The 27,405-nt window shown below is 45.9% G+C and overlaps 1 protein-coding gene across 4 annotated transcripts in view; it reads left to right on the forward strand.

Moving 5' to 3' along the window:
* AHCTF1 (AT-hook containing transcription factor 1) overlaps positions 1 to 27,405 on the forward strand; it is a 160,212-nt gene that overhangs the window by 91,633 nt on the left and 41,174 nt on the right. For all 4 annotated transcript variants that reach the window (XM_085896115.1, XM_085896119.1, XM_085896116.1 and 1 more), the window contains exons 25-31: positions 989 to 1,124; positions 8,773 to 8,859; positions 8,993 to 9,191; positions 10,081 to 10,278; positions 10,575 to 10,772; positions 24,494 to 24,828; positions 25,564 to 25,748. In XM_085896115.1, coding sequence (XP_085752241.1) covers positions 989 to 1,124; positions 8,773 to 8,859; positions 8,993 to 9,191; positions 10,081 to 10,278; positions 10,575 to 10,772; positions 24,494 to 24,828; positions 25,564 to 25,748 — 1,338 coding nt within the window. The remainder of the gene's footprint in view (positions 1 to 988; positions 1,125 to 8,772; positions 8,860 to 8,992; positions 9,192 to 10,080; positions 10,279 to 10,574; positions 10,773 to 24,493; positions 24,829 to 25,563; positions 25,749 to 27,405) is intronic.

Here is a 27,405-nt window from a genome sequence, read left to right on the forward strand (position 1 = left end):
CCTACAAGTCATTATGCCAAACTGTTTCATGTCATTTATGATCGGGCTGGCAGGATGGCCGAGACGTACGCACACTTGCCTCAGCTGTCAAGCCAGGGATTGAATCCCGATATGTATGAACTGTCATCCCCGTGTTTCACAGTCAGGGTGATTCCTCGAAGTGTGTGTGCCGTCCCTCGGATGGATGTTAAACTGGGCGGTTCCATCTGCTGGCATTAGTTGGCAGACATTAAAGATCTCATGGTGTCCTTCGTGAAGAGGAGACGAGTTATCGCCGACACCTTGAACAAATTCCAAATTCAAGTATCTATGAACAAGAAGCAAACATTATAAATATATGTGGAAAAATTCATTTTCTGCATTAATTTCTGCATTAATTACAGTTGAGAGGGACGGCAAACTGCCCAGCATGACTCCAGGCTTCAAAACCACTTTGGCAGAATCTACACTTTGTATTGGACACAATAGTGTTCTTGCAACACGTGTCCTTTTTGATCATAACTTGAATAATCTTCCTCCTATTTTTATGGTTGATTTTTATGGATAGATTATGATATATGGGGACACATTTTATTAATTAACACTCTCTCCCGAAAAATTGAAGGTCAAGGTCATATGGTGGTCTGACAAAAAAAAAAAGAAAAAAATGCCCATCATTGGATCGTGGGCAAGTCGTGGCCGATCACTTTGTGATCGCAGATATCTGATTACATTTTTGCTCTGCTTAATTGACCAGAAGGATAATGGCAATTCTCAATGGTGCAATGTAAAGATTGTGGAACCACAGGCGAGCGAGCACTGCATTGCCATCTTGCCTTGTTAATTTATGTAAGACAACCGTGCTTGCTTGTTTATAATTGCTTGCTGTTCATTTTGGGGTTTGGTGCAAATTGTGTTTTTTACCCTCGTTCCATATTATAATGTGTGAAGGTTAATTTGAACTGCTCCGTTACATTTACAATGTACTTAGTGTCTTTGCTTTTGACAGTCGTACCAAGACCACTGTCAACTGTAAGGCCAGCCAAGGGCAAGATTATGTTGCGTTCGACCTTTTTAAGCCATCTTTTGAGCAAGATGCAGGAGGTGCACTCGGGCCTTTCTCAGGAAGCATCCTCCATTATTGAGTGAGTGCAGTACTTGAAAATTATTGTTTTATTTCTTGGTATTTTCTGTCCTTCATTCGATCTTTTTTTCACTTTTCTTGCTTTCGTCTTTCATGACCATATATTGTAAATAATTTCAAGTGTTTGTGCATTTGTATGTAATTATTTAATGGCCGAACAGTAGCACCTGGAGGCTCCAAAGTTTTTTTTTTTTTTTTTTTTTTTTTTTTTGTATACCTTGTCGAGGCTCATGTGAGAGCTAACACACAACGCACATCAAGGGGGGCATGAGACAAGAGGGGAGGGAGTGGGAAGGACAAAACGGTGGGGAACAGAGACATTCGGAGATCTGTCGAAGGGAGAGGGATGGGACGGGGAACATGGGTAATAGATGATGGACATTACAGGGACTTTCAGGAAGGAAAGCAGGGAATTTGAAGGAGGTGGGCTTGGGTGGATTATCGGGGGTAGAAAAGATCGAGGATTTGGATGGGGTAAAAAAAAGGGGTGGTGGTGAACAGCTGTTTTGAAGGCCTGGAGGGAAGAATGGGAATGAATAGAGTGAGGGAGTTTATTCCAAAGGCGGGGAAAAAGAGGAATGAAAGAGTGAAGGTGAGCAGTGATTCGTGATTTTGGTAGTTTTATGAGAAGGGGGTTGTTGGCGGACCTTGAGTGCCCTGTGGAAATGTGGTGGGGACAAATCGCAGAGAGCAGGGGGGGCGAGGCTGGAGAGGAGACAGTAGAAGACAGAAAGACCACCGACCAACCTGCGGTGATTGAGTGAGAGGTCCAAAGACTCGGCCTCATTGTGGGAGATGCCAATGATCCGAAATGCCTTGGTTTCTACAGCATGAAGCCGAGAAAGGTGGGAGCCAGGAGCACCAGCCCAGAGGGGAGAGCAGTACTCCATCAGGCTGCGGACAAAAGCTTTGTAAGTGGTCAGGAGCTCAGGTGGGCCGAGGAAGGACTTTGCATGACGGAGGATTCCCAGTCGGCGACTGGCTTTGGAGGCGAGGTTTAGAAATGTGGCTTTCCCAGGAAAGGTCAGAAAGGTCATGGCAGATAGTGAGACCGAGAAGCTTGAAAGAAAGGACTTCTTCCAGAGGATTGTTGAGAAAGTGGATGGGGGGGGGGGGGTTTCAAAACGGTCCTATTGAAAAGACATAGTGAGAGTATGAGATTTGTCCGGATTGAAAGACATGTTCCACGTGTTGGACCAGTTTGTGATTTTATCCAGATCTGCAGTGAGCGAAGAAACTGCTGCTTGCCGGTCTGAGGGATGACAGATGGTATGGCAGAGGGTGGAGTCATCAGCAAAGAGATATAGAGGATTTTCCAGAAAGTCGGAGAGATCATTGATGAAAACCAGAAAAAGAACAGGGCCCAGAACGCTACCTTGAGGAACCCCAGCCTGGACAGGAAGAGGGGATGAAAGAACTCCATTTAGGGCCACACGGTGACTGTGACAGGAGAGGAAGCCTGTGAGCCATGAGTGGAGATGGACTTGGATACTATAGGAAGAGAGTTTGGTGAGCAGGGCAGGGTGCCAGACCTTATTGAAAGCACGCGATATCTCTCGGGAGAAGGCTCTGATTTCATGTCTGGCATCAAGGATCTCCATCCATTGTTAGGAACGCAGAAGCAGCAAGTTTAGGGTCGAGTGACTTTGTCTGAATCCAAATCGATGATCGGAAATCAGGCCATTGGAGAAGAGGAGGATTTAATGTCTGAAGCGATGATGGATTCCATAACCTTGCTGATGATTGGGAGAAGGCTGATTGGTCTGGAGTTGCAGGGATCTGTTTTTGCACCTTTTTGTGCAGCGCAGTGATGTTTGCTGATTTCCAAGCAGATGGCAGATGACATTGAGCAAATGAGAGGGTGAATGGAACAGAGAGAGGGTGAGCAAGAGCAGAAGAGCAGGCTTTGAGGACACATGGGCTGATGCCGTCTGGACCGGTTGCCGAATCTGACTCGAGGTTTGACAGCAAGCTCTCCACCTTGTCAGGAGAAAAGGACACTGAGTCCAGGGACAGTTGGGTGCGACTGGGTAGCGTGGGTACAGAAAGATATGGGTTTTGGACACAAGATTTAGCTGCAAACACCGAGTTTAGGCATTCAGCCTTTTCACATGCGGTATCAGCAGTGCGACCATTTGAGGTAAGGGAGGGGATGGAGGGGGAACATACACCAGAAACAGATTTGATGAGACGCCACCAAGATTTTGAGGAGGGAGAGAGGTTTGAGAGTTCAGACTTGAGATGAGAAAGATGGTTGTCGGTACTTAAGAATCTGGGCTTGGTTTTAAGCGACCACACGTTGTCCTTGATGGCCGTTTTGAGACCACCAAAGGCCGCGATAAAGTATATATGGGAATGTGGGGTCAAGCAGTGTTGCCACCAGGCTACTGGCAAAATAAAAGGTAACCACTATGAGGGCCATAACTTTTCAATGCACATTGCACAATATGTGCCAGAACCCAGAACGTATTTTTTTTCCTCCTATGCAATGCCAGGTACACAGACTAGTGTAAGTATGTATGTATGTATGTATGTATGTATGTATATATGTCTAATTTTTTGTTGTTATAGAAGAAGGCACTTTCAACCAAAAGTAAAAACTCTATAAACTGCTAATTTGAGCAAAAAGTGAGAGCAGACCTAGACTATTGTGCCTGAGGAAGCTGGTGAAACGTTGCCCTGAGACCGGGTCTGCTCTCGCTTTTTTGCTCAAATTATCTGAGTCAATCGAGTTTTTACTTTTGGTTGGAAGCGCCTTCTTTAAAAATGTCATCCCAACCACCCCAACCATATATATATATATATATATATATATATATATATATATATATATATATATATATATATATATATATATATATATATATATATATATATATATATATATATATATACATACATACAGGGTGCCCCACAGAAAAGCAGGAAATTTGATATTTTGAGATTTATTTTGCCGTATTTTACCATACCAATAAACTGTTTTACACTACATCTAAGTTTGCTTTTGTTTTGTTTGAAAATAAAGTGTATCTTTGTTTTACACTGCATCTAAGTTTTCTTTTGTTTTGTTTTAAAATATCTGTACTAAATTTCCTGGTTTTCTCTGGGGCACCCTGTATATACAGTGGGGAGAACAAGTATTTGATACACTGCCGATTTTGCAGGTTTTCCCACTTACAAAGCACGTTGAGGTCTGTAATTTTTATCATAGGAACATTTCGACTGTGAAAGACGGAATCCAAAACAAAAATCCTGAAAATCACATTGTGTGATTTTTAAATAATTAATTTTCATTTTATTGCATGAAATTAGTATTTCATACATCAGAAAAACAGAACTTAATATTTGGTACAGAAACCTTTGTTTGCAATTACAGAGATCAGACGTTTCCTGTCGTTCTTAACCAGGATTGCACAGACTGCAGCAGGGATTTTGGCCCACTCCTCCTTCCAGATCTTCTCCAGATCCTTCAGGTTTCGGGGCTGTTGCTGGGCACCACAGACTTTCAGCTCCCTCCAAAGATTTTCTATTGGGTTCAGGTCTGGAGACTGGCTAGGCCACTCCAGGACCTTGAGATGCTTCTTACGGAGCCACTCCTTAGTTGCCCTGACTGTGTTTCGTGTCATTGTCATGCTGGAAGACCCAGCCACGCCCCATCTTCAATGCTCTTGTTGAGGGAAGGAGGTTGTTGGCCAAGATCTCGCGATACATGGCCCCATCCATCCTCCCCTCAATATGGTGCAGTCATCCTGTCCCCTTTGCAGAAAAGCATCCCCAAAGAATGATGTTTCCACCTCCTTGCTTCACGGTTGGGATGGTGTTCTTGGGGTTGTACTCATCCTTCTTCTTCCTCCAAACACGGAGAGTGGAGTTTAAACCAAAAAGCTCTATTTTGGTCTCATCAGATCACATGACCTTCTCCCATTCCTCCTCTGGATAATCCAGATGGTCATTGGCAAACCTCAGACGGGCCTGGACATGCGCTGGCTTGAGCAGAGGAACCTTGCGTGCGCTGCAGGATTTTAATCCATGATGGCGAAGTGTGTTACTTATGGTTTTCTTTGATACTGTGGTCCCAGCTCTCTTCAGGTCATTGACCAGGTCCTACCAGGATCTGGGCTGATCCCTCACCTTTCTCATCATCATTGAGTCTCCACGAGGTGAGATCTTGCATGGAGCCCCGGACCGAGGAAGATTGACAGTTATCTTGAACTTCTTCTATTTTCTAATTATTGCGCCAACAGTTGTTGTCTTCTCACCAAGCTGCTTGCCTATTGTCCTGTAGTCCATCCCAGCCTTGTGCAAGTCCACAATTTTGTCCCTGATGTCCTGAGACAGCTCTCTGGTCTTGCCCATTGTGGAGAGGTTGGAGTCTGATTGATTGAGTGTGGACAGCTGTCTTTCATGCAGATAACGAGTTCAAACAGGTGCAGTTAATACAGGTAATGAGTGGAGAATGGGAGGGCTTCTTAAAGACAAAACTAACAGGTCTGTGAGAGCCGGAATTTTACTGGTTGGTCGGTCATCAAATACTTATTTCATGCAATAAAATGCAAATTAATTATTTATAAATCATACAATGTGATTTTCAGGATTTTTGTTTTCGATTCCTTCTGTCACAGTTGAAGTGTACCTATGATAATTACAGACCTCGACGTGCTTTGTAAGTGGGAAAACCTGCGAAATCGGCAGTGTGTCAAATACTTGTTCTCCCCACTGTATGTATTTGAATGTGTATATTGTTATGGCTGTGGAAATTCGCAAACCACCATTCAGGTCCCGTAGGTGAGATAACGCTCAGTACATGTGTAGTTGGCCCCAAACCCGTTGTTTAGAGGGAATTTATGTGATTCATTTGGGCTGCGACGCTTTGAGTTAGTCGTTTTTCTGCTCTATCTTTATTTTGAATCAACCGCCATAACCATCAAACCACCGATAAACCCTCCACCACCCTCACCTCTCTCCTTCTACGGCCATTCCCGCATCACCTGTGAACACTGAGCCTCGGGCTGTCTTGGGCTCGTTCAAGCGATACGCACCGAGCCGCGAGTGCAAATAGCGGCCTTTCCGTGGGAAAATTCGAATCAAGAATGCTACACGCTCACTTCTGATCCGTCCAATCAGCAAGCGCGGAGCGGCTTGGCCCCGCCTCCAGGGCGTCCGTGTGAAATGGAAATATGCAAATTCTCGGATCAGGCGAGGTTCACGCCCACTTTTCTTCCGTCCAATTGGCGAGCGTGGCTCCGCCCCCGAGCTCATCCTGATCCGGAAATTTGCATATTGGTTCTCCTGCCGGCCTATAAGACGCCGAGCGCAAGGCGAATCGTGGCAGAAAAGGCAGAGTTTTGGGAGAGTCAGTTTGGAAGAGCAGAGTGTGGCAGAGAGTGGAGTCGGGAGGCGAAGGCGTCGAGTTGGGTTCTGCAGTCGGCTGAGGAGAGTTGTGGCAAGAGGCCAAGGAGCTCGGGTCCGAGGCAAGAAGGACGGCGGTCGGCGACGAGGTCGCGGCCGGAGATCGCTCGTAGCGGGACCCAAGCCAGCCAGCCATTCTCCCTCCCCAGAGCATCAACAATTCCCCCTTTTCCCCCGCGCTGAGATAGTGCAACAAGGGGGCCCCGTTCCCACCCCACTCCAAACGTCGTGCCAATGAAACCCGCGAAGGAGCACAGAGTCGTGGCACAGCCACGCGGCCACGTCTGCGGCTCGTCCGCCAACACGCCACGAGGACGCGGGTAGGACCCACCCGGTCTCGCGGACCTGGCCGCTCCTTCAGGTCCCGTGCACATATTGGCATACAGGCCCGTCTGCCCCCTTGTCTCTGAGGGTGGCTTCTTTCCTTTGCTTTTGAGTAAATGTGTCGGCGCCGTGTCTTGTAAAGTAGAACTGTATAAGTGTTGCCGTGGTGTACGCGTATTCGGTTGTAACTCTGTGTCGTTGTTTCTTTTGTTTTCCTGATATAGGTGCATTCTGACTGTTTGGCTGTATATGTGTGCTTTCCGTGTGTCATGTAATAAATGTGCATCGTGTGAACTGTTTTCCCGTTTCGCTTTGTCTTTTCTTTATTGACTCTCCATCCTGCTTCACGTAAAGGGTTCGTAGTGGGCTTAATATGCCCGATAATTTATCGGAACCGTCGAGGCCGACGATAACACCGCTCGGTTATCCCGATAGCACGGAACGGACCGCTTAAGCAGTTCGTGTCCGGAGTCGGCCTGCGGCGAGGTACGATCGCCCGGTCGACCATCCGTGCAGGTACTTAGGTAGATCGAATTTGGCGAGCAACCTTATCCTGCGCGGGTGGGCAATTGGCACCGTCGTGGTGGGGTTAAACCCCCACCCGTGACTGGCTCCCGGCGTTGCTCCGAGAGGGTCACGACAGAATTGTCCGTTCCGGTGGGCGAGACGGCCGCCATTCGAGTCGAGCGGCCGATCGCACGCCGACGGGCGCGAATTCGCAACAATATATATATATATATATATATATATATATATATATATATATATATATATATATATTTATATACATGTACACATACCGGGCGTAGTGGCGTGCGCCTGTAATCCGGCTACTCGGAGGCTTGGAGGATCGCTTGAGGACGGGGGCTTTGCGCGGGGCCGCACTATGAGAGGGTGTCGGGCAGCCCGGAATCATGGCGAAACCCAATCCTTATCCCTGTGTCGTAAGAGGCGACCAGGGTTGCGTCAGGAAGGGCATCCGACATAAATTCTGTGCCAAATCAGTGTGCAGATCATAACGGATGATCCGCTGTGGCGACCCCTAACGGGAGCAGCCAAAAGAAGAAGATATACATACATATATATATATATATATATATATATATATATATATATATATATATATTATATATATATATTATATATATATATATATATATATATCTCATATGTCTGTCTGTTCCACCCTCAAACACAGAAACTCTCCTTGGAGAAAAAAAATAATTCAGCAAAAATTGCTTCAAATTAATCCAAACCTACGGGAAAATTACAAGTTTTCAATCGGACGAAAAATTGAACCGAGGCGGTGTACAAGTCACCAGACAACTTCTTCGATCGCTCCCAAATTTATTCATTTATTTTGAATTTGCTGTTAAGAAGTATGTTGATTTTGGAATGTCACAATAGTCTTCACAGTATATTTAATAAGCTAATGTTGTTTGTTTCCTCCCTGAAACACGAAAATGGTCCTCGGAGACAGACTGAATGACGTAAAATTTGCTTCAAATTAACCCACACCTCTGGGAAAATTATAATACTACCTCAATTTAGCTGTTTCAACCAGCACAAGAATAAAAGGCTTCTTTTATTTTTGTTTTTCTGATGTGTTTTTTACCACGGGCTTCCAGCCTGTACAATGTATTAAACATCGTGAATCTCTGACACTGAATGTGACATGACGCTGACGTCATGCGTGTGAAGAATCCAACATAAGCACAACAATTGTTGCTTCCAGGTCGTGCAGCATTTGGTGTGTGTGTGTGTGTGTGTGTGTGTGTGTGTGTGTGTGTGTGTGTGTGTGTGTGTGTGTGTGTGTGTGTGTGTGTGTGTGTGTGTGTGTGTGTGTTATAATATTCTGTATATTAGAATGTATAAGCAGTATATGCAGAATATTGACCTCATGCTTCATGAAACAGAGAGAAAAACGAAAACATTATGTGCAGCAAGACTTTGGGAGACTTTCTTGACACACCTCTTCGGCAAAGTTGTATCTCAAACCAGAAGTGAGTGCCTCTATACGTTTTATCCTGCAGCTGATCAATTTCAGCTTCTGCAGTGCTCCTCCAATATATCTCCTCCATGTGTTCGATTAATGCATATCTTCCATTCTCCTGTGTGATTCCTCCCCTTCCACAGACTGACAAATGAAGTCACAGCATCGCCTTCAGTAAAAGCTTCACCAGCCACTGCAATCACTCTTTTTTCTTCCCTTCATAACCGTCTCAATTCCTTACAACACTCCCTCCAGGACTTTCATTCTTCATTGCCCCAACAGGACATTTCACAACAGCATTCCATTACTGTTGAACTCTTACAGACACCACCCGTGGTCAGGGTATGTACTCTGTGCTTTGATTAGCCCTTGACTGCATATGGGATGTTGCAATGAGTGCATGACATTTTGATCGTAATTCTCGTGATAATGCAATTAATTGCCTTTGCGAGGACTTTTTTGTTTTTAAAATAGGCCAAAAAAGGTGTTTTTTTTATCTCCATGCCTTTTAAAAAATATAGGAGGATAGTGTGGTCAGCTCTGTCTGTCTGTCTCATGCTATCTCCTAAACGGATTGTTCAGAAATTCACCAAACTTCGAAGTTATGATCACATGACAAGAAGGTGCAAGAGCAATTTCAGTTTTAGTCCCACCCCCTGGGCCCTGGGCTGGGGTAATCCCAAAAATCCTACATGCCAAAAAATGTAATTTCAGGCACATTTTTGAACGTTTTTTTCAATGAAACTTTGAATATGCCATCACCATTGAGGAACGTATCAAAAAAAACGATTTTTTTTTTTTTTGCATTTGACTTCTGGCTGATGCAGGAGGGGGTGGGGACTTTGGGTCACAGGTCAAAGAGGAAACAAAATTTAAACTCAAAATTTGCTATTGGGTCATTCTTGGTGGAACCTTTTTTTTTTTCCATCTTTCAACTTTGCTTTAAGTGGGAAGTGCAGGGATTTGTAATGATGATGTACCATCAACTTCACTCTAGTTGTACTTGCATTGTCAACATTTATTGCTCAGACGATCAATTCTATGTACTTTACAGTGTTCTCTGCGAAAAATGACTCCACTCAGCGTAATTGTATGTTTTTGAGTCGTCTTTGCATCGTATGGAAACTTCGTCTCCCGAAATTGATGCAAAGATTTTCTTTTGTTTAACTGTAATTGGTTGTGTTACTGTTTGAATTGCTAATTTCCTCAACGTGTTTATGACTGACCCCAGCAACACCCACTGGTGAATAGGACTTCAAAAGATGAGGTTTTTCCCAGTTCCAACCTTCACATTCAACTGTTTGCAAAGATGGCAACTCCTGAGCGACCACAAGATCCACAGCGCCATTCTGAAGTCTGGTTTGGAAAGCTGCGGCAGGAGCCCAAACTCTTCCCCGACACCCAAACTGTTCCCCAAACGTCACAAGAGGTGAGAGAGTACTGCCTCAGGATTGTGGTTTGTACTTTTTTTTTTTCTCTCTCTCTTGCCTTTTCCATGTCTTATTGCTGTGGGTTTTCTTCAAATGAGCAACACTTAAATGGTTGCTACAACATTGCTCATAATCCATAACCGATGTTTTAATGAAGTGTGAACGCAACATAAATCTTTGCATTATATGGAAACCTTAGCTACCGAAATTGATGAAATTAAACTAAAGAGAATCTTTGATTGAGTTAGTGTGTGAATTGTGAATTTCTTCAACACGTTAATTACTTTGACCCTAGCAACACCCACTGGTGAATACGGCTACAAAAGATGAGGCTTTTCCCAGTTCCAACCTCCGCACTCAACCATTTACGAAAACTGCAACTTCAGAGCGACCACAAGATCCACGGTGTCGTTCCGAAGGCTGGATTGGAAAGCTGTGGCAGGAGCGCGATCTGTTCCCCAACACCCGAACTGTTCCCCAAATGTCACAAGAGGTGAGAGGGAATCCTTCCTGGGGATTGTGCTTTGTACATTGTTTCTTCTTGCCTTCTCCACATCTTGTTGCTGTGAAATTTCTTCAGTAACACTTAAATGGTTGATTGCACAGCATTGCTCATAATCCATAACCGGTGCTGTAATGAAGAGTGTTGACACAAAACTTTGTAAATGTACTTATTTTTTCTCAGCCAGAAGGTATTAATTTATTTTATTTTATTTTAAGTATTTGATGAATTATATTTATAAATCTTGAAGAAATCTGAAAATTTGGGCTGACAGATGTTTGTTGGTTCAGTGAAGTTTTTCTCTGCCCCAAATTGATTTGGGAATTTCATCGTTTGGCCAATTTGCTATTTTTTCAATCAGACAACGTATTCCTACTGGAATAAACGACGACATATCGGTTATTTTCGCTGATTGTGAATAGTCTTCACCCTCATGTTACTTGTATCGTCTTGCAATGCTTCCCAGAAGTAAATCCTTTGTACGTCGAGGTAATATTGTTGCGGGGCCGGGCGTCGGCCGTGAGCACGACCGCGAGATGGAGCTGCAGAGTCGGCTCGACCGATCGCCCGGAATTTAGATCGTACTTCTTCGGAAAAGTACGGGTCTCTTTTTGGACCGAACTCGCCAACAGGCAGACCACATGGGGTAGGGTCGATTGCCAATTTCAATTTACCTAAATACCCATGTGGTCCAACCTACCGGGGAAATTCACTCTCGACGGCTCCCGTACGGAACGAGCGGCTTAACGTACCCGTTCCGTGTGCGATCCGAGCGGTTTGATCGTCGAGCTCCGTCGATCCCGAATACCCTGTTACAATGGCAATGGCCTGGCTAACTTTCCAACATGCAGCACGCTCAGTCAATGAAGGAATGGACACGAACGAGCTTTAGCATTGAACAATCGAGGTATTTATTCACAATTGGGGATGAGGGGAGCACATAAGGGCAGAGCTAAACCGAATATTAATAAGCACGTATGCAAGGTATGTACAACAAGAGCACTTGTACAGTTCACTACTTACTATACTGGCACCACAAACACACATACGCACACACCCAAAGAATCGGACCAATGGTCTTTATTCGGACCTCCAGCCCGGAGGACAGTTGGGCTGAAGACCAGATTCTGCCTCGGACCTGCCCGCCTCGTGTGGTCTTCGAGCTGTTTGGACCGGGCACCAGTGTGGGCGAGCTGAATCCAACCACCGCGAGCCGCGATCAGCTTTCCGAGCTCCGGTGAATCCCCTCGCGCTCCGGAACACGCGCTGGTGAGACGAGGCGCCGATCCTTCCCAATCCGCTGCGTCGATTCCCCCGAAGAACCACCAACCAAGAAGAGCAAAAGAACCGAACCAGAACAGAGCAAACAAGACCCACGAACATGAACCAAGAAGAAGCACAACAACCAAGAAGAACCCAGAAGAACCCAATTTCTGTCTCTCTCTTCCCTTCTTATCCCTCTTGGGCGCGGCTCGCTTCCGGCGTGACCCATTCACCGTCGGTGGGGCCTGTCGCATCCCATTTCTTGGAGTCCCCCACGTGAGCCGATTTATGTCCATATTAGGGCATACTACATACCACAACCTTCATCACCCATGATCTGCCAAAGTTTGTTCATGACATTTACAAAGATATCGGGGTCTAAGAGGGTTTCAGGGGGTTGGGTGGTTTCTCCCAAAAATAGGTAGTAGCATTACATAGTCTACCAGGTGAGCACCCATGGGGTATTGCCCCTATTTTTGCTCATCGGGGTGAACCCCAAAAAGTTGGACGAATTTTGACTGGGGTAGTAAAAAAGTAAAATAGTCAAACACGAGGGCTCATAACTTATGAACTGTTGGATGAAGGTTTGGGAAATTTTGAATATGAATAGAGACACTTGTTGAGACTTCAAAGTTACCTGCAGCCACATAAATTAGGGACACCGTTGAAATGAGAGCGAGAGAAGAACCTTCAGAGTTTAGGCTTTATTCCATTTGATTGGAGCCGCTTCTGTGGGCACACCGGGGAATACAGGTTCAGCTAGGAGTACATAAGCAGTAACGTATACATGTGCGATTAATCATTGCAGACTAAATCCGCGTAAGCACGGAGTTCGATATAATCTCCATTCTCACCAGTCAATGAGCACCTTCAGTTAACGAGCATCAAGTGAACAGCCGATGTAAATGGCAATGCCCCGGGGACAACCACTCGTGCCGCGGAGACCTCCCCTTATACGCGAGACGCACAACATGTGATCCCGCGTCATGTCCCTCAATTCACCTCAATTCACCACATTCTCCGCACCTTTAAAATGTAACTAGGGGCCCATCTTACACACCATGATTGCTTTAGCACTATAGGAGTATACATTTCAAGCAACGCGGACTAATAGGTCTACAGAAGCATACATGCCAAGCAGTGATTATTTTGAGTTGTAGGAGCATGGAAATGAGCATCGATATATGATATAATGAGCATATAGGAGCATGAGCAGCGAGAATGCCGATAATCCCCTTTACAGATTGAGTCGTCGAGGGGGCCTTATTCGTCGACCTCTCCGGGAGTAAATGGCAGTTTCACTTGAGGGAGACTCCCGATCCTCTTGGTGAGCCTCGACTTGTGCCGGGGATGACTCCTCGATCGCTCTCGGGTGGAACGCGGCAGCCCCGTCGCCCGGCGGAGTTCCTGGGGGGGAAATGTCAGAAGGAGGAGTGCCAGAAGGTGGTGTACCTGCGGGAGGAGTACCTGAGGGAGCCAGATGGCGAACCGACACAGTGGTCTCCCTGCCATCCGGGAGCCTGACATGAGCATACTCTGGATTAGTGTCAATGAGTTCGATCCCCTCCACCAGGGGTTCATACTTGCTTTGTCGGACCGGGCGTTTCATGAACACTGTACCGGGATGGGTCAGCCAGTTGGGCACCGTTTGACCGTCAACATAACGTCGCTGGTGAGTAAACATTCGTTCGTGAGGAGTTGCATTGGTGGACGTGCAGAGCAAAGAGCGTATGGAATCCAGAGCGTCGGGAAGAGTAACCTCCCACCGCTCGGGCCCAGTCCTCTCGATTTCAGCGCCAGAGTTACGGCTTTCCAAATAACTCCATTATACCTTTCCACCTGCCCGTTTCCCTGTGGGTTGTAACCCGTCGTTCGACTAGTTGCTATGCCGAGCTCTAGTAGGAATTGTTTTAGCCCGGCCGACATGAAACACGGCCCTCTGTCTGAATGTATGTACGAAGGTTTCCCAAACATAGCGAAGAGGTCAGAGAGACATCTCACGACAGTGCCCGAGGTCATATCCGAGCACGGAAATGCGAAAGGGAACCTTGAATATTCATCAACAACGGTGAATATGTATCTGTTGTCTGTCTCGGTCGGCAGGGGCCCTTTGAAGTCGATGTTTAGTCTCTCGAAGGGGGAAGTGGCCTTGATCAGTCTGCCAGATGCCGCGCCATAGAATCTGGGTTTTAGTTCAGCACAAACAGGGCATGAAGCATTCATTTGTTTAATACCTTCAACAGAATAGGGAAGATTTTGTCTGCGCACGAAATGTGCCATCCTGGTTACCCCTGGGTGGCAGAGAGACACGTGTAGGTCTTGCAAAGCCTGACTGATTGTTGCCGAACTGTAGACCCGAGAGAAGGTATCTGCAGCAGGGTTTTCCTTCCCCGGCCGGTAAACAATGTCGTAACTGTAGCAAGCTAGGTCTATCCGCCATCTCATAATTTTTTCATTCTTAATTTTCCCGTTATTTTTCCCATCAAACATGAATGCCACGGATCGTTGGTCCGTAACGAGCGTGAAGTGGTTTCCCAGTATATAATGTCTCCATTTCCGCAGCGCTTCGACGATGGCGTACGCTTCCTTCTCTATCGCTGAGTGTCTCTGCTCGCTTCTAGAGAGAGTTCTCGAGAAGAACGCGACCGGCCGCCCAGACTGATTAAGTGTAGCAGCTATGGCGTGATTTGAAGCGTCGGTTTCCACCACGAAGGGCACCGAGCTGTCGATCGATAAAACCACGGACTTACTGATATCATCCTTGAGGTTGTGGAAAGCTCTTACAACAGCGGCATTTGGTGGAAAGTTTTTGCAATGCACTAGGGGATGTATTTTCTCGGAGTATTGCGAAATCCATCTCGCATAGTAAGCGAACATCCCGATCACCCGGCGCATTGTCTGCAAGTCCTGAGGTGGTGGAAGCTCACGGAGCGGGCGCAATCGTTCAGGATCAGGCTTAATTGTGCCGTCGGCTATCGTGTAGCCGAGAAGGTCAATTGACCTTGCCGAGAATACGCATTTCTCGTAGTTGAGAGTCAGATTATATTTTCTAGCAATGCTCAAGAATCTGTCTAGATTCCTATCATGTTCCCCCTGATCCCTACCGCACACTGTGACATTATCCACGTAAACAAAAGTGTCTTTGAGGTTTTCATCTGAGATGATGTCGTCCATAACCCGTTGGAAGCAAGCTACCCCATTCGTGACACCGAAAGGTATTCTCCTGAATTGGTAGAGGTGCCTCCCTGCCTGGAATGCAGTGTAAGGTTTGTCTTCCTCTCGGATGGGAATTTGATGATAGGCGCTTCGCAAGTCGATGGTACTGAATACCTTATAATTGGCCACGCGTTCGACCATCTCGTCTATGCGCGGCAGGGGGTAGGCATCGAGTTGGGTAAAGCGATTGACCGTTTGGGAATAATCGACAACCATTCGTTTCTTATGGTTCTGACTGCTGGTTACTAACACCTGTGCGCGCCATGGCGAGTCGCTCGGTTCTATAATTCCTTCTTCCAGTAATCGCTTGGTTTCTGAAGTGATGAAATTCATGTCAGCAGTGGTATATCGTCGCGATTTAATCGCTATCGGTTTGCAGACCGGCGACAAGTTAGCGAACAGCTGGGGGGACGTCACCTCCGCGGTGGTCAACGCATTTAAAATTAGACGAGGTTTGCTTCCTCCAAAGGGTATTTCGACGCTCGTGTGCTGCTTGAGGACATTATGACCCAGAATTACGTCTGCGCACAAATCACGAAGCACCAGTACCCTTACATCCCGATGCGTGTACCCTTTTACGTCCAATTCAACATTGCAGTACCCTCGTACGCGAGATTGTAGTGAGGTGGCGGCCATGCATACCGTATTGTCAGTCGGGTGGATTACCCATTTCCTGCCCTTCACTAGCGAGCTGTTGACGAAACTTTCAGAGCTACCGGTATCAATCAGTGCCTCAGCCATATAGTCCGGGAGCCAACCTGTGTACGAGGCTGTTTTAGGGTTGGACCTTACAGCCTCTGCTATAAAATTTTACACCCCCAGGATGTTTAGATATATGTTTGCAGTTCATGAAAACCAATGTTGGCAATTCATAAGCTCTTGCGAAAAATTTTGGCGGCCGTTTTTGTTTGAGGAAGATTTGAAAAATTTGATAAAACAGCAATTGTCAATAAAATTTCTCAAAAAATTAAAAAATCACATTCATGAAAAATAAATGTGAACTAAATGTAAGAATTCAATCAGTGCATTGTAAAATGACAAAAAAAAAATTGCCTTTGTGAAAGTAAACCTCGTAAAAGTACATAATTTTGTGAAAAATGCCTTAAAAATAACGTTTTTTGAAGATGGCCTTTAGAACTTTTCTTATCATAGGCAGATGCTGCATTAGAATACTAATTTCTCTTAATGTGATATGAACATGGTATCCATGGCTAATTAAAACAGCAAATTTGATTGAGTTCTATCAATTTTTAAAGAGAAAATTAACATTTTTGTCAACCAAAGTTACCCCTACCCCCAAAATCCTCTTACTCTATTGAACACAGTTCGGTTAAGGTTTGCTGGATCCAGGTTGGGTACTTCACAGTTCACTCTTCCAAAGGAAAATTCAATGGTGTTTGGAGTGACATGGCCCTGGAGCAGACATACAACAATGAAGGGAAGACATCTCTGTTCAAACGCATATCTCAGGCACCAGCTGCTCGAGATAAATATGTGAAAACAGCACCATTTCTCACAGCTGTATCAGAGAACATAAAGTCTATGGCTAATCTAGGCCAACAGGAATCTACTCATCATGGAGAAACACAGAAGCAGGCAACAGAAGAACATATGCATGTTGAGGAGATCAAGAAAGTGATATGCCAGCAGATGATAAACCCATTCCAGTGTAACAACCAAGTGGATCTGCTCAATAGAGCAACTAGTGAGAAGGCTGCTTCAAAAGACTTGGTCCATGCTCAAGCTAAGGGCATGGAAGCCATTATGGAAGCAGAAGAGGTGGTCTCTATTAAGATTGAACCACTGAAGCTGGTAACTTTCTCCTCACAGAAGAAATCAAAACCATCAAGGAAACAGAGTTTAATCAGGATCTATCAAGATGAGACTGCAACTGCACGTGTGCTGTGTTTCTATCGCGATGCCGACCCAGTCACAAGACAGATTGCATTTTCCCATGAGTGGACAGACTATCCATCATCCCTGTTTGAGGTTGATCCACGCTTAGCACAGGGGGTTGTAATGCGCAAAGGCAACGAGTCTGATTTCGTGGCAGTGCTAATTGCTGAAGCTGAGCAGGATGTTGTTTTACAGCTGCCATCATTACCACAGAGTGACCTATACACAGTTTATCTGGTAGACACAATGGCATTTGTAAATAAATACCAAAAAATGGGTGCGAAAACATTTGGTGAACTTCCCCAGCTGTATCTTCGCAAGCAGGTGTATCCTGCAGTTGAAACCTGAAATGTGCAACTGTGTCAACATCATTGGTGATCAGTATGATTTTGATGATAGCCATACTTTGAAGGGTGATGAGCAGCAGAGGAGAAACCAGACAGACCAGGCAAGACAATTCTCACCATCCAAGAGTCTAGAAATTCCGGACTGGAATTTATTCATGAAGAATCCAAGAAATAAAGGAAATCTTCAGAACTTCATTGGCACTTCCCTTTGTGAGAGTCCTGAAGCTATTCCGGATGGAGTGACCATCATTCTTGGTAGTATGATGGAAAACAAAGGTCACACTCTTTCCATCACATCAGCATCAAGTTCAGTTCTGGACTTACCTTGTGAAGAACATGAAGAGGCAGACACAAGGATTATTGCTCATCTTGCGTATTGTGTGGAATATCTTGATCACCATCGAGCTGTTGTGCATGCAACAGATACAGACATAATTATGCTGTGTATATATCACTTCTGCTGCTTGAACACATTGCAAGAACTCTGGATACAACGGCAGAATCAATACCTACCTATTCATGAGCTGGTAGAAGTGTTGAGCAAGAAGTACCAGAAAATCCTCTTGATGTCGCAGCTACACTTCTGTGCACATATGTGTTGTGTGGATGTGACACAGTGAGCTACCCATTCAGAAGGGGAAAAGAAGAGGTCAGGTCAGGTATGGGAGCATGTGCCAGAACAGCGCGTCGCTGCGTCCACTTTCCGCCGGTACTCCAGGGGCCTCCGTCTGGCCATCCCCCAGGCAGATGCCAGGCCCATCCCCATCTCCTTGAGATGATGGTCAACCTGCTGCAACCATGAGGCACGTGGTCGGCCCACTGGCCTCCCACTCATGAGACTCCCTCGCTGAGAGAATCTGGTGAGCAGGATCAGCGTCAGGAAAACGAGCCACATGTCCATACAGCCGCAGCTGATGCTCACGGACTATGCAGGTAACAAATCTCATCCGAGTCTCTCTCAGCAACCGCTCGTTGGACACAAAATCCGACCAGCGATAGCCAAGGATTCTCCGAAGAGACCTGGTACCAAAGGAATTAAGTCTCCGTCTCAGATCCTTGGTCAAAGTCCAAGTCTCGCACCCATAGAGCAAGACTGGAAGTACCAAGGACCTGAAGACTCAGACTTTCGTCCTCCCGCACAGGTACCGGCAGCGCCACACCCCATGATCCAGTGAATCCATGACTCCCCAGGCCCGACCCAGACGTCTATTGACCTCCGGCTCACAACCTGCGGAGACATGAATATCACTGCCAAGGTAAGTGAATCTCTCCACGACCTCAACATCCTCACCACAAACAGACACAGACAGGACAGCAGCATCCAAGATGTCACCGAAAGCCTGGATCTTAGTTTTGACCCAAGAAATCCGTAATCCCAACGGCTCCGACTCCTCATTCAGCACCTCGAGGGCCCCCAAGAGGATGTCTAAAGTCTCCGCAAAGATGACTGCATCATCTGCAAAATCAAGGTCTGAGATCTTGACATTGCCAAACGATGCACCGCAACTTGATCTCTCCGACATCCTCCCTAGAATCCAGTCCATACAAGTGCTGAAAAGTGTGGGGGCAAGTACACATCCCTGACGAACTCCAGTAACAACTGGAAATAAGTCAGAGATGGTACCACCACACTTCACAGCACTCTCAGTACCAGAGTAGAGTTCAGACATCAGATCGATCAGTTTCGGTGGCACCCCACGAAGACCAAGAATCCTCCAGAGGACATCCCGATTCACTGAATCGAACGCTTTACAGAGATCAACATAGGCTGCAAGCAGCCCCTGCCGAAACTCTCGTCTGTGTTCGGTGAGGACACGAAGTGCAAGGATACGGTCAATCGTTGACCTCTTTGGTGTAAAGCCTGACTGCTCTGGACGCTGGTGCTCAAGCAGATGGTGGCAAACCCTATCAAGAATTATCCGAGCAAAGACCTTGCCCGGCACTGAGAGCAGCGTCACCCCTCGGTAGTTTTTGCAGTCTTGGCGATCACCCTTCCCTTTCCAGAGAGGGACAACAAGGCCCCTCTTCCAGTCAGTTGGGATGATGCCTGTGTTCCTGTGAAAAGAAGAGCGGCACAGGTTTCTCTGGGACTGATAGGAAACCTTCCCCACCTTGTTGATTTTGGAAGAGATAGTGAAATGGCAGCAACAGAATGTGTCATTGATGAGGCCAGAGTATACTGGACTGCTCTGCATGGCCAAAAAGGGTTCAGCTGTTTGGATACCCTCAGGCAGCATATGTTTGTCTCTTCAAAATTAGACCTTAGGTCACTGCCAGCAACAGAAGATGCGTTTTACTTCCTTGTTTTAAGAGCATTGTATCAATTGCTTCTGTATAGACGTGCACATCTCAGTGACCGAGCACTTCCCCCAGCCACAACATTTGGCAGAACCCTTATCAATGGAAAACTGGTCCCAATTCTCATGTCTAAGCCAGCCAAGCCAAACATAGACAAAACGGTGTCTTGCATGTGCAAATTATCCAAATGTCTGAAACGATGTTCATGCAAAAAGGCTGCTGTGCCTTGCTGAGTGACATGCATATGCCTTGGTCAGAGAGGTTCATGTGGTGGAGTTGTTTCAGAGAGTGACTCTTCCTCTGAAGAGGATGTTTCATGTCACAATATTGTGTTAATCCATTTCTAATTTTATCTTCCTTAAAACCATGGCATGTAAAAGTATGTTCTTGTTCCTGACCCCATTGATAGTCAAGCATTTCTGAGTTACATAAATCTTTTGTTGTTTGACATATAACCTTGTCAATTGAAGGTAGGTTAAATCTACACCAATTGTGATATAGGAAATGAACTCCTCTTTAATATGAGGGGTCATTTGTGTATATAGGTTTAGTGGTTATGATTTTAGGACAATATGAATTACCCCTACCCCCATCCTACATCTTCGCTTTTGCCAACATTTTGTTATCAGAGGGGGCTCGCAAAAGTGTTGACTGTGTTGTTGCGCAAGAGTTTCACCATTGCCAACATTGGTTTTCATATACTCAAAGGGTGTCTCTTTATGAAAATCAACACAAAAATTTTATAGCAGACCGGGCAATTTTTTTTTAATTTTGATTGGTTGGCTCCCGGACTAATATGCCCGTTAATTCGTACGTTGATGATAGCCTTGGATAGATTCCCCGGGGAGGCTGCAGTTAATTTATTTTGCGAGTAGAGAGCCGCAGAAGTGGGTTTATTTCTCCTTAGAGTAGATTTACATACCCTGGCATAATGCCCTTTCTTGTCACAATTCATGCATGTGGCATCTCTGGCGGGACATTTTTGACGAGGATGCCTTTTGTACCCACAAAAGAAGCATTTACCAACCGGAGCAGTTGCTGAGGAGTTTGACGTGGCCTGGGTATCCGGCTCCTCGGGTGTTTCTCCATCCCCTATGTCTGGCTGTGTCTGTGCCAGTGGGGTTCCTTGGGTTCCCATCGTAGCAGCGTTCATTAGCAGCATCGGTGTCCCAAATGACTCAGATTGCTGCTGAGCCGTATCCATCGCTCGTGCCTGATCGACTACCTTGTCAAGAGTGGGTTGCGCTTTCTCTAGTAAGCGTTGCCGTATGTGGGCTGATCTGAGTCCTTGGATGAATGCCTCCCGGGTCGCTTCCTTTCGGTGTTCCTCGGCGCTTACGGCCCGGAAGCTGCAGTCTTTTCCCAGCTGATTCAGAGCTTGCAGAAACTGATCGATTGTCTCCCCGGCTGCTTGCTTGCGTGTGTTGAGAAGATGTCGTATGTATACCTCGTTCTTGGGCTTCACGTAGAGCGCTTGCAGCACGTCGATCGCTGCTTCGTAAGTGTCGCACTCCGAGAAGAGCCTGTACACGCTGGGCGAGACATGATTCACGAGAGCGGCAAATTTGTCGGCTCCTTCCTCGATGATGGTCAGATAGTGTGAGAAGGAACAGAACCAATGCGACCATTTCATTTCTGCGTCAGTCGCGTTTGGGTCTGCGTCGAACCTCTCTGGTTTGTAGATCTTGTCCATCGTTGGTTGAGAGAGCCGAGAAAACTAAATGGAATAAATTGAAATGAGAGCGAGAGAAGAACCTTCAGAGTTTAGGCTTTATTCCATTTGATTGGAGCCGCTTCTGTGGGCACACCGGGGAATAAAGGTTCAGCTAGGAGTACATAAGCAGTAACGTATACATGTGCGATTAATCATTGCAGACTAAATCCGCGTAAGCACGGAGTTCGATATAATCTCCATTCTCACCAGTCAATGAGCACCTTCAGTTAACGAGCATCAAGTGAACAGCCGATGTAAATGGCAATGCCCCGGGGACAACCACTCGTGCCGCGGAGACCTCCCCTTATACGCGAGACGCACAACATGTGATCCCGCGTCATGTCCCTCAATTCACCTCAATTTACCACAACCGTAAAAGTGGACTTTGGAAAAAATATCAGTTTTTCATGTGCTCTAATTCTAGAAGAAAACTGTGAAACATGGAATACGGTATGTAATACAGAGAAACTGTTCCATTCTTGAGAAAAATGCCAGGGGCATTGAAAACGCCCCTTTTATGGTATGTGCCATGTGGAAAACTATAGAAAACAAGGGACATTCAGAAAATCTCATGTGCATGCTGCACCACACTTGTGTTCTTAGGAGGGACCAAGTAATGCTCTAGGAAAGTTCATATAAAGCGGCCTATTGTCAGTTATTAGGCCCCTTTAATTATTATTTATTAGCCCTACCACCCTTCCTTCATGTTCTGACTATCCTCATCCCTGTCCTGAGTCAATTTTTTAGATCACCTTCTTCCCACCATCCTCTTCCATATCATTCCTTGTCATATCCACAGCTCTCCTTGCTGCTTTCTTCTTTTGCCCATACAGGTGCAGCAATCCTGCATCCGGTTGTCTCCCTCTATCCTTGATCTTCTCTATCCTCTTCCAAACCTCCTTCTTTTCACCACCTGCCTTCGCTACCTCCTCCATCCGCAATATCTTGTGTATATCCCTCGACGATGTACCCTTTCCTGACGTCCTTCCACACAAAACTTCTGCAATTCCCCTAAACGCCTCTCTGTAGTTCTTTCACTCCTCCAAGCCTGCTTCTTCGCCAAGTTGCTCATACCTAGCCCTCATCCTCTCCTTGTACTCTACGACGATGTTGCACCTAAACTTCCCCCACCTAATAACCTTCCGACCACTGCTCTTAACCTCCCTCCTTCATCTTTACCACAAACACCACAGGCTTGTGCTGTGTGGTAACATGCAATCCTTAACCCTCCACAACTGTCACTTCCTTCCCACCACCAAATCAGGTTCTGTTTTGTGCTGTCTACTCCTTTGGTAATCTTGAGGCCTTCCTGTTTTTGAAAGAATGAACTAGATGTGGCCAATCCCATTCCTCACCATTATCTCTACCAGCTCTCGACCATCTCTATTCCTCGGTCCCCGACCAAATCTCCTTTCTGCTCTGGCACACCTGCCTCACACCTTAGTCAGCTCGATGCCATAGAAACCAAGGCCTTCAAGATCATTGGACTCTCCCATGATGAAGCTGAGTCTCTGGGGGCCTATAATTTTCCCGTCGTAGGCAGGTCGATGGTCTCCGTCCTCTACCGCCTCCTTTCTGGTCGAGCACCCTCTGCTCTCGTTCCATGCTCTGTTGCCACATCCCCCCACCCCTTTCAGGTTTCTGCAGGGTGCACGTTGTCCACAAGCATCCCCCTTTTATAAAAACTCCCAAAATCCAGAATCATTGCTCACTTCCACTCATTCATTCCTCTTTTTATTACCCCCCCCCCAACCTGTGGGACCAACTTCCTCGTTCTCCTCAATCTCCTTCCCTCCGCACCATCTCAGATCATACCCCGTGCAAAACCCATGACTATCTTTTCTCCCCCCATTAACTCCCGCACCCTCCCACTTCCTTCCAAGTTACCGGTTTTTCCTTCCTGAACGCTTGCTTCTATGTCCATCTTGTCCACCCTGTGCATCCATCCCTACCCCTCATTCCTCTCCACATCCCTGATTTCTCCAAGTCTCTCTCTATTTTGTCCTTCATCCCTGTTGTTGGCGTGCTTCCCTCTCTCTTCATATTGTTACTTTTGTTTTGTTACATCCTGATCCGTGACGTGTTCTAACTCCTCCAGAAAGAGTCTCGTCTTTGGTTCCAAAAATATAACAACATGCATTGCATAATTTAACAAAGTACAGTCGGCACAAAAACCTCCATTTTCAGAGCAATACATTTCCTCCATGTAAAGCACAAGTTGCTCAGCATTCCATTTTTTTTGTGGTTATTTGTGGGTTCATTACGATTCCTGCTTTTCCAAGTTCTTGGGTTCTTCTCATCACATGACACTGTTCCACTGGTAAATGAGATTATTACATCAGGCAAATGCAGCACACAACGAGAACGGCACTCGGTAGAGCACATACCTCCGACAGGTTGAACAGGATACGTTTTGTATCCCAGTGATTTACTGGATCTGGATCCAGACCTGAACCAAAATCGAATCGGCTTGTTCTTGTCACCCACCAAACTCGTCCACGAAGTCTTTTTTTTATTTTTTTTTTTCCGAATCCGTCCACAGCATTTTGAGATATCATGCTACATATCGTTGTTGGCTCTATCTCTCAATGGTAAAGAATCAATTAATAAAAATTCTCGGATCAGGATCCAGATGTTCACTAAATATCAGTTTGTCCTTGCTACACCCAACCTGTCCATCACATTTCATCTGAATCTGTCCTTACCATTTTGAGATATCCTGCTCACAGACAGACACACAGGGGTGAAAACGACCTCCAACCACCTTCCATGGCAGAGTTTATTACGTCGCACTTCTCCATTGTGTGGTGAATTGTTTTTGTTTGCTGCATGACTCACAAATAAATAATGGACTCGGTCAAAAATGACGATTTTTATTTTATTTATTGTTGTTTTTTGTGAGAGCCTTCGCAGCAATATTTTAAATTAGAGTCTCGAGTTCCCAATGTGTTTTTTTTTTTTTACTATTTTTTTCCTAGGAAAAACCTGCTGATGAAGAAGAACCTTCAACGAGCGGTTTTACAAGAAAGCCTGTGCATTCAGCTGTGGAGATGCCCTTGTATCATCATTCCGGTTCTTCTCCCTCAAAGGTCGACATGACTTTCATCAACCATCCGGAGGGTTTCCACACACAAACCTCTTTGGTCCATCGTCCCCAGAGTTTCCATCTCTCAACAGTCAAGGAAACGATGGAAAGTTCTTTGTGCGGTCGTCAGACGATGGCAGGTCTTTCGTTTTTGGAGGATCTGGCTCCCGTCAAGTCACCAAAAAGTCCTTCAAGTCGGACCGAGGGAGCCACACAGCATGACACTTGGTTTGTTGTTTGTAATTTTTATTTTTTTTATTTTAATGATGGTGGGTTGAGGCTTTCAGATTATATTTTATTTTCTTCACCCTGGCCCTGATTTTCGTATTGCAACAGTGCAGTTACACAGGCTAGAATAATATCTGAAGAAGAACAAGTGGGCAAGGGGAGAACCATGATGGAATGTTTATGGAGTGCACGATTGGCAGTGCTTGATGTATGGTTGGGGTTGGGGTTGGGGTGGGAAGGGCATGACCTCGCAGTGTCACATGCCAGGAAAATTTCCTGAGTTTGTGCAAGAAGAAAATAAAATGTAGTCGATGATGCAGGATAAACTGTATGAGTAGTTAATGGCAGCCACATGATGTTAGGAGGTTTCAGCAGTGTTTGGAGGGGATAGGTGGGGGGAGGGGGAGGGAGGTATAGTCAAGGAACTATCTGCAGCCATGTTGGTTACTGAGGTTTATGGCAGTCTCACTTTATGGAGCTAATATGTTTGTTTTTTTTCTGGAAGAAATTTTCAGTGGTCAAATCAAAGCATTAAAAACCCTCAACTACCATTTCTATTGGTAGTTCCATACACAAGAAGAGTTGCACTGAGCTTGATAAGTTTACTAAGGGGCCACATCGTAAATGGTGGGTAGCTCCAAGATGGTAATTAGCCGGGACTTCGGCGATGTCAAAATCGAGTCATCCACACTCCCCATGATGCCGAAAGAAAGTCGTTAATGTTTCGTTTCCCAGGGATTCAGCCGCGGAAGGATTTATCAAACCCCGCAAGCCGCTGCACCCTGACAGTGCAGACTCCATGGTGTTTGAGGTGAAACCTACCACAGAGGAGACCATGCAGTTGCAATTGGCCGATGATGAGAGCACAGACAACTCGTCGACAGAAGATGCTGACAACGCCTCGGAATGTGATGATGAAGGTAAAGCAGTCTGTTTGATTGTTTCTCCATTCTATTTCTATTGCCTTCTGTCGGGAGTGCATAGTTTTCCTGCTTTACAAACAGTCCGATATGTTCAACAGCGAAACAGCATTTTTGAATCGGAAAATGCTCAACTCAAACATGGAGTCTTGATAACGAGAAGGGCACTTGGTAGAGAACATACCACTGCCGCGTAATGCCTGATCCACAAGAACATATCGGGCCCAATACATTTTTGAAATATGCTATGTATCGTTTTTGGTCCTTTCTCTCAATGATGACGAATCACTTTACAAATTAAATAGTTCACGTATCTGGATCCGGATTTTCACCAAAATCGAATCAATTTGTTGTGGTCACGCACCCAACGTGTCCACCAAGTTTTGTTCAAATCTGTCCACAGCTTTTTGAGATATCCTGCACACAAATAGACAAACCAACAAACAAAGAGGGGTGAAAACACAACTCCTTCAACTTCGGTGTTGGAAGGTAACAAGGGTAAATGCTATTGTGTTCAAATTGTTGATTCAGGAAAACATTGATGCCTCGTCCTGCACTCGTGTATTGGGAAAGTGTGCCCTGCTGTGCACGTGGAGTGATGCCGAGCCACGATGGAGCATCATGAAGCGGTTAGCCAATCAAACTCCCTTTAATCTGCTCTTACATGATGTCCACCCGAATGCAGTGTATTATTACCACTTCGCTCCAAGAGCTCAAACCAAACTCCCACTGTTTCCCAGAAACAGAAGCTCAAAGCTGACTGAACCAGCATTTTTGGAGTTGCATTTTTGTAAGATCTGCATCAGCTGAATGGGTCTAGACTTGCTGGTGGAGTTATGGTAACTGCTATCTCCAAAATAATACTCACATGCATTGCAATCATATGGTGCTTTTGATTCAAATGCAAAGCACTAGAGAAAGCAACCATTGTGTTTTTATTGTTGACCGATTGGCTAATCCGAAAGAAGATCAGGCTTCGTGTGTGCACACAATCAAAAAAGCACATTTCCTGCACTCTTCCCTCCATGGCTTCAAGAAGGCATTGCACTGCCATCTTGTATCATTTCCAATTGTGACCCATGATCTTTAGAAACCCCGTTAAACTTTGCTCGCCAAACCCCCCAACTTGCTGCTTTCAGCAGTCTCTCTCTCTCTCTCTCTCTCTCTCTCTCTCTCTCTCTCTCTCTCTCTCTCTCTCTCTCTCTCTCTCTCTCTCTCTCTCTCTCTCTCTCTCTCTCTCTCTCTCTCTCTCTCTCCCTGTCTCCCTGTCTCCCTGTCTCCCTGTCTCCCTGTCTCCCTGTCTCCCTGTCTCCCTGTCTCCCTGTCTCCCTGTCTCCCTGTCTCCCTGTCTCCCTGTCTCCCTGTCTCCCTGTCTCCCTGTCTCCCTGTCTCCCTGTCTCCCTGTCTCCCTGTCTCCCTGTCTCCCTGTCTCCCTGTCTCCCTGTCTCCCTGTCTCCCTGTCTCCCTGTCTCCCTGTCTCCCTGTCTCCCTGTCTCCCTGTCTCCCTGTCTCCCTGTCTCCCTGTCTCCCTGTCTCCCTGTCTCCCTGTCTCCCTGTCTCCCTGTCTCCCTGTCTCCCTGTCTCCCTGTCTCTGTCTCCCTGTCTCTGTCTCCCTGTCTCTGTCTCCCTGTCTCTGTCTCCCTGTCTCTGTCTCCCT

Source organism: Eptatretus burgeri, chromosome 9 (genome assembly GCF_056783735.1).
Source record: "Eptatretus burgeri isolate ZD-2024b chromosome 9, Ebu_testis_v1, whole genome shotgun sequence".
Classification (NCBI taxonomy): Eukaryota; Metazoa; Chordata; class Myxini; order Myxiniformes; family Myxinidae; genus Eptatretus; species Eptatretus burgeri.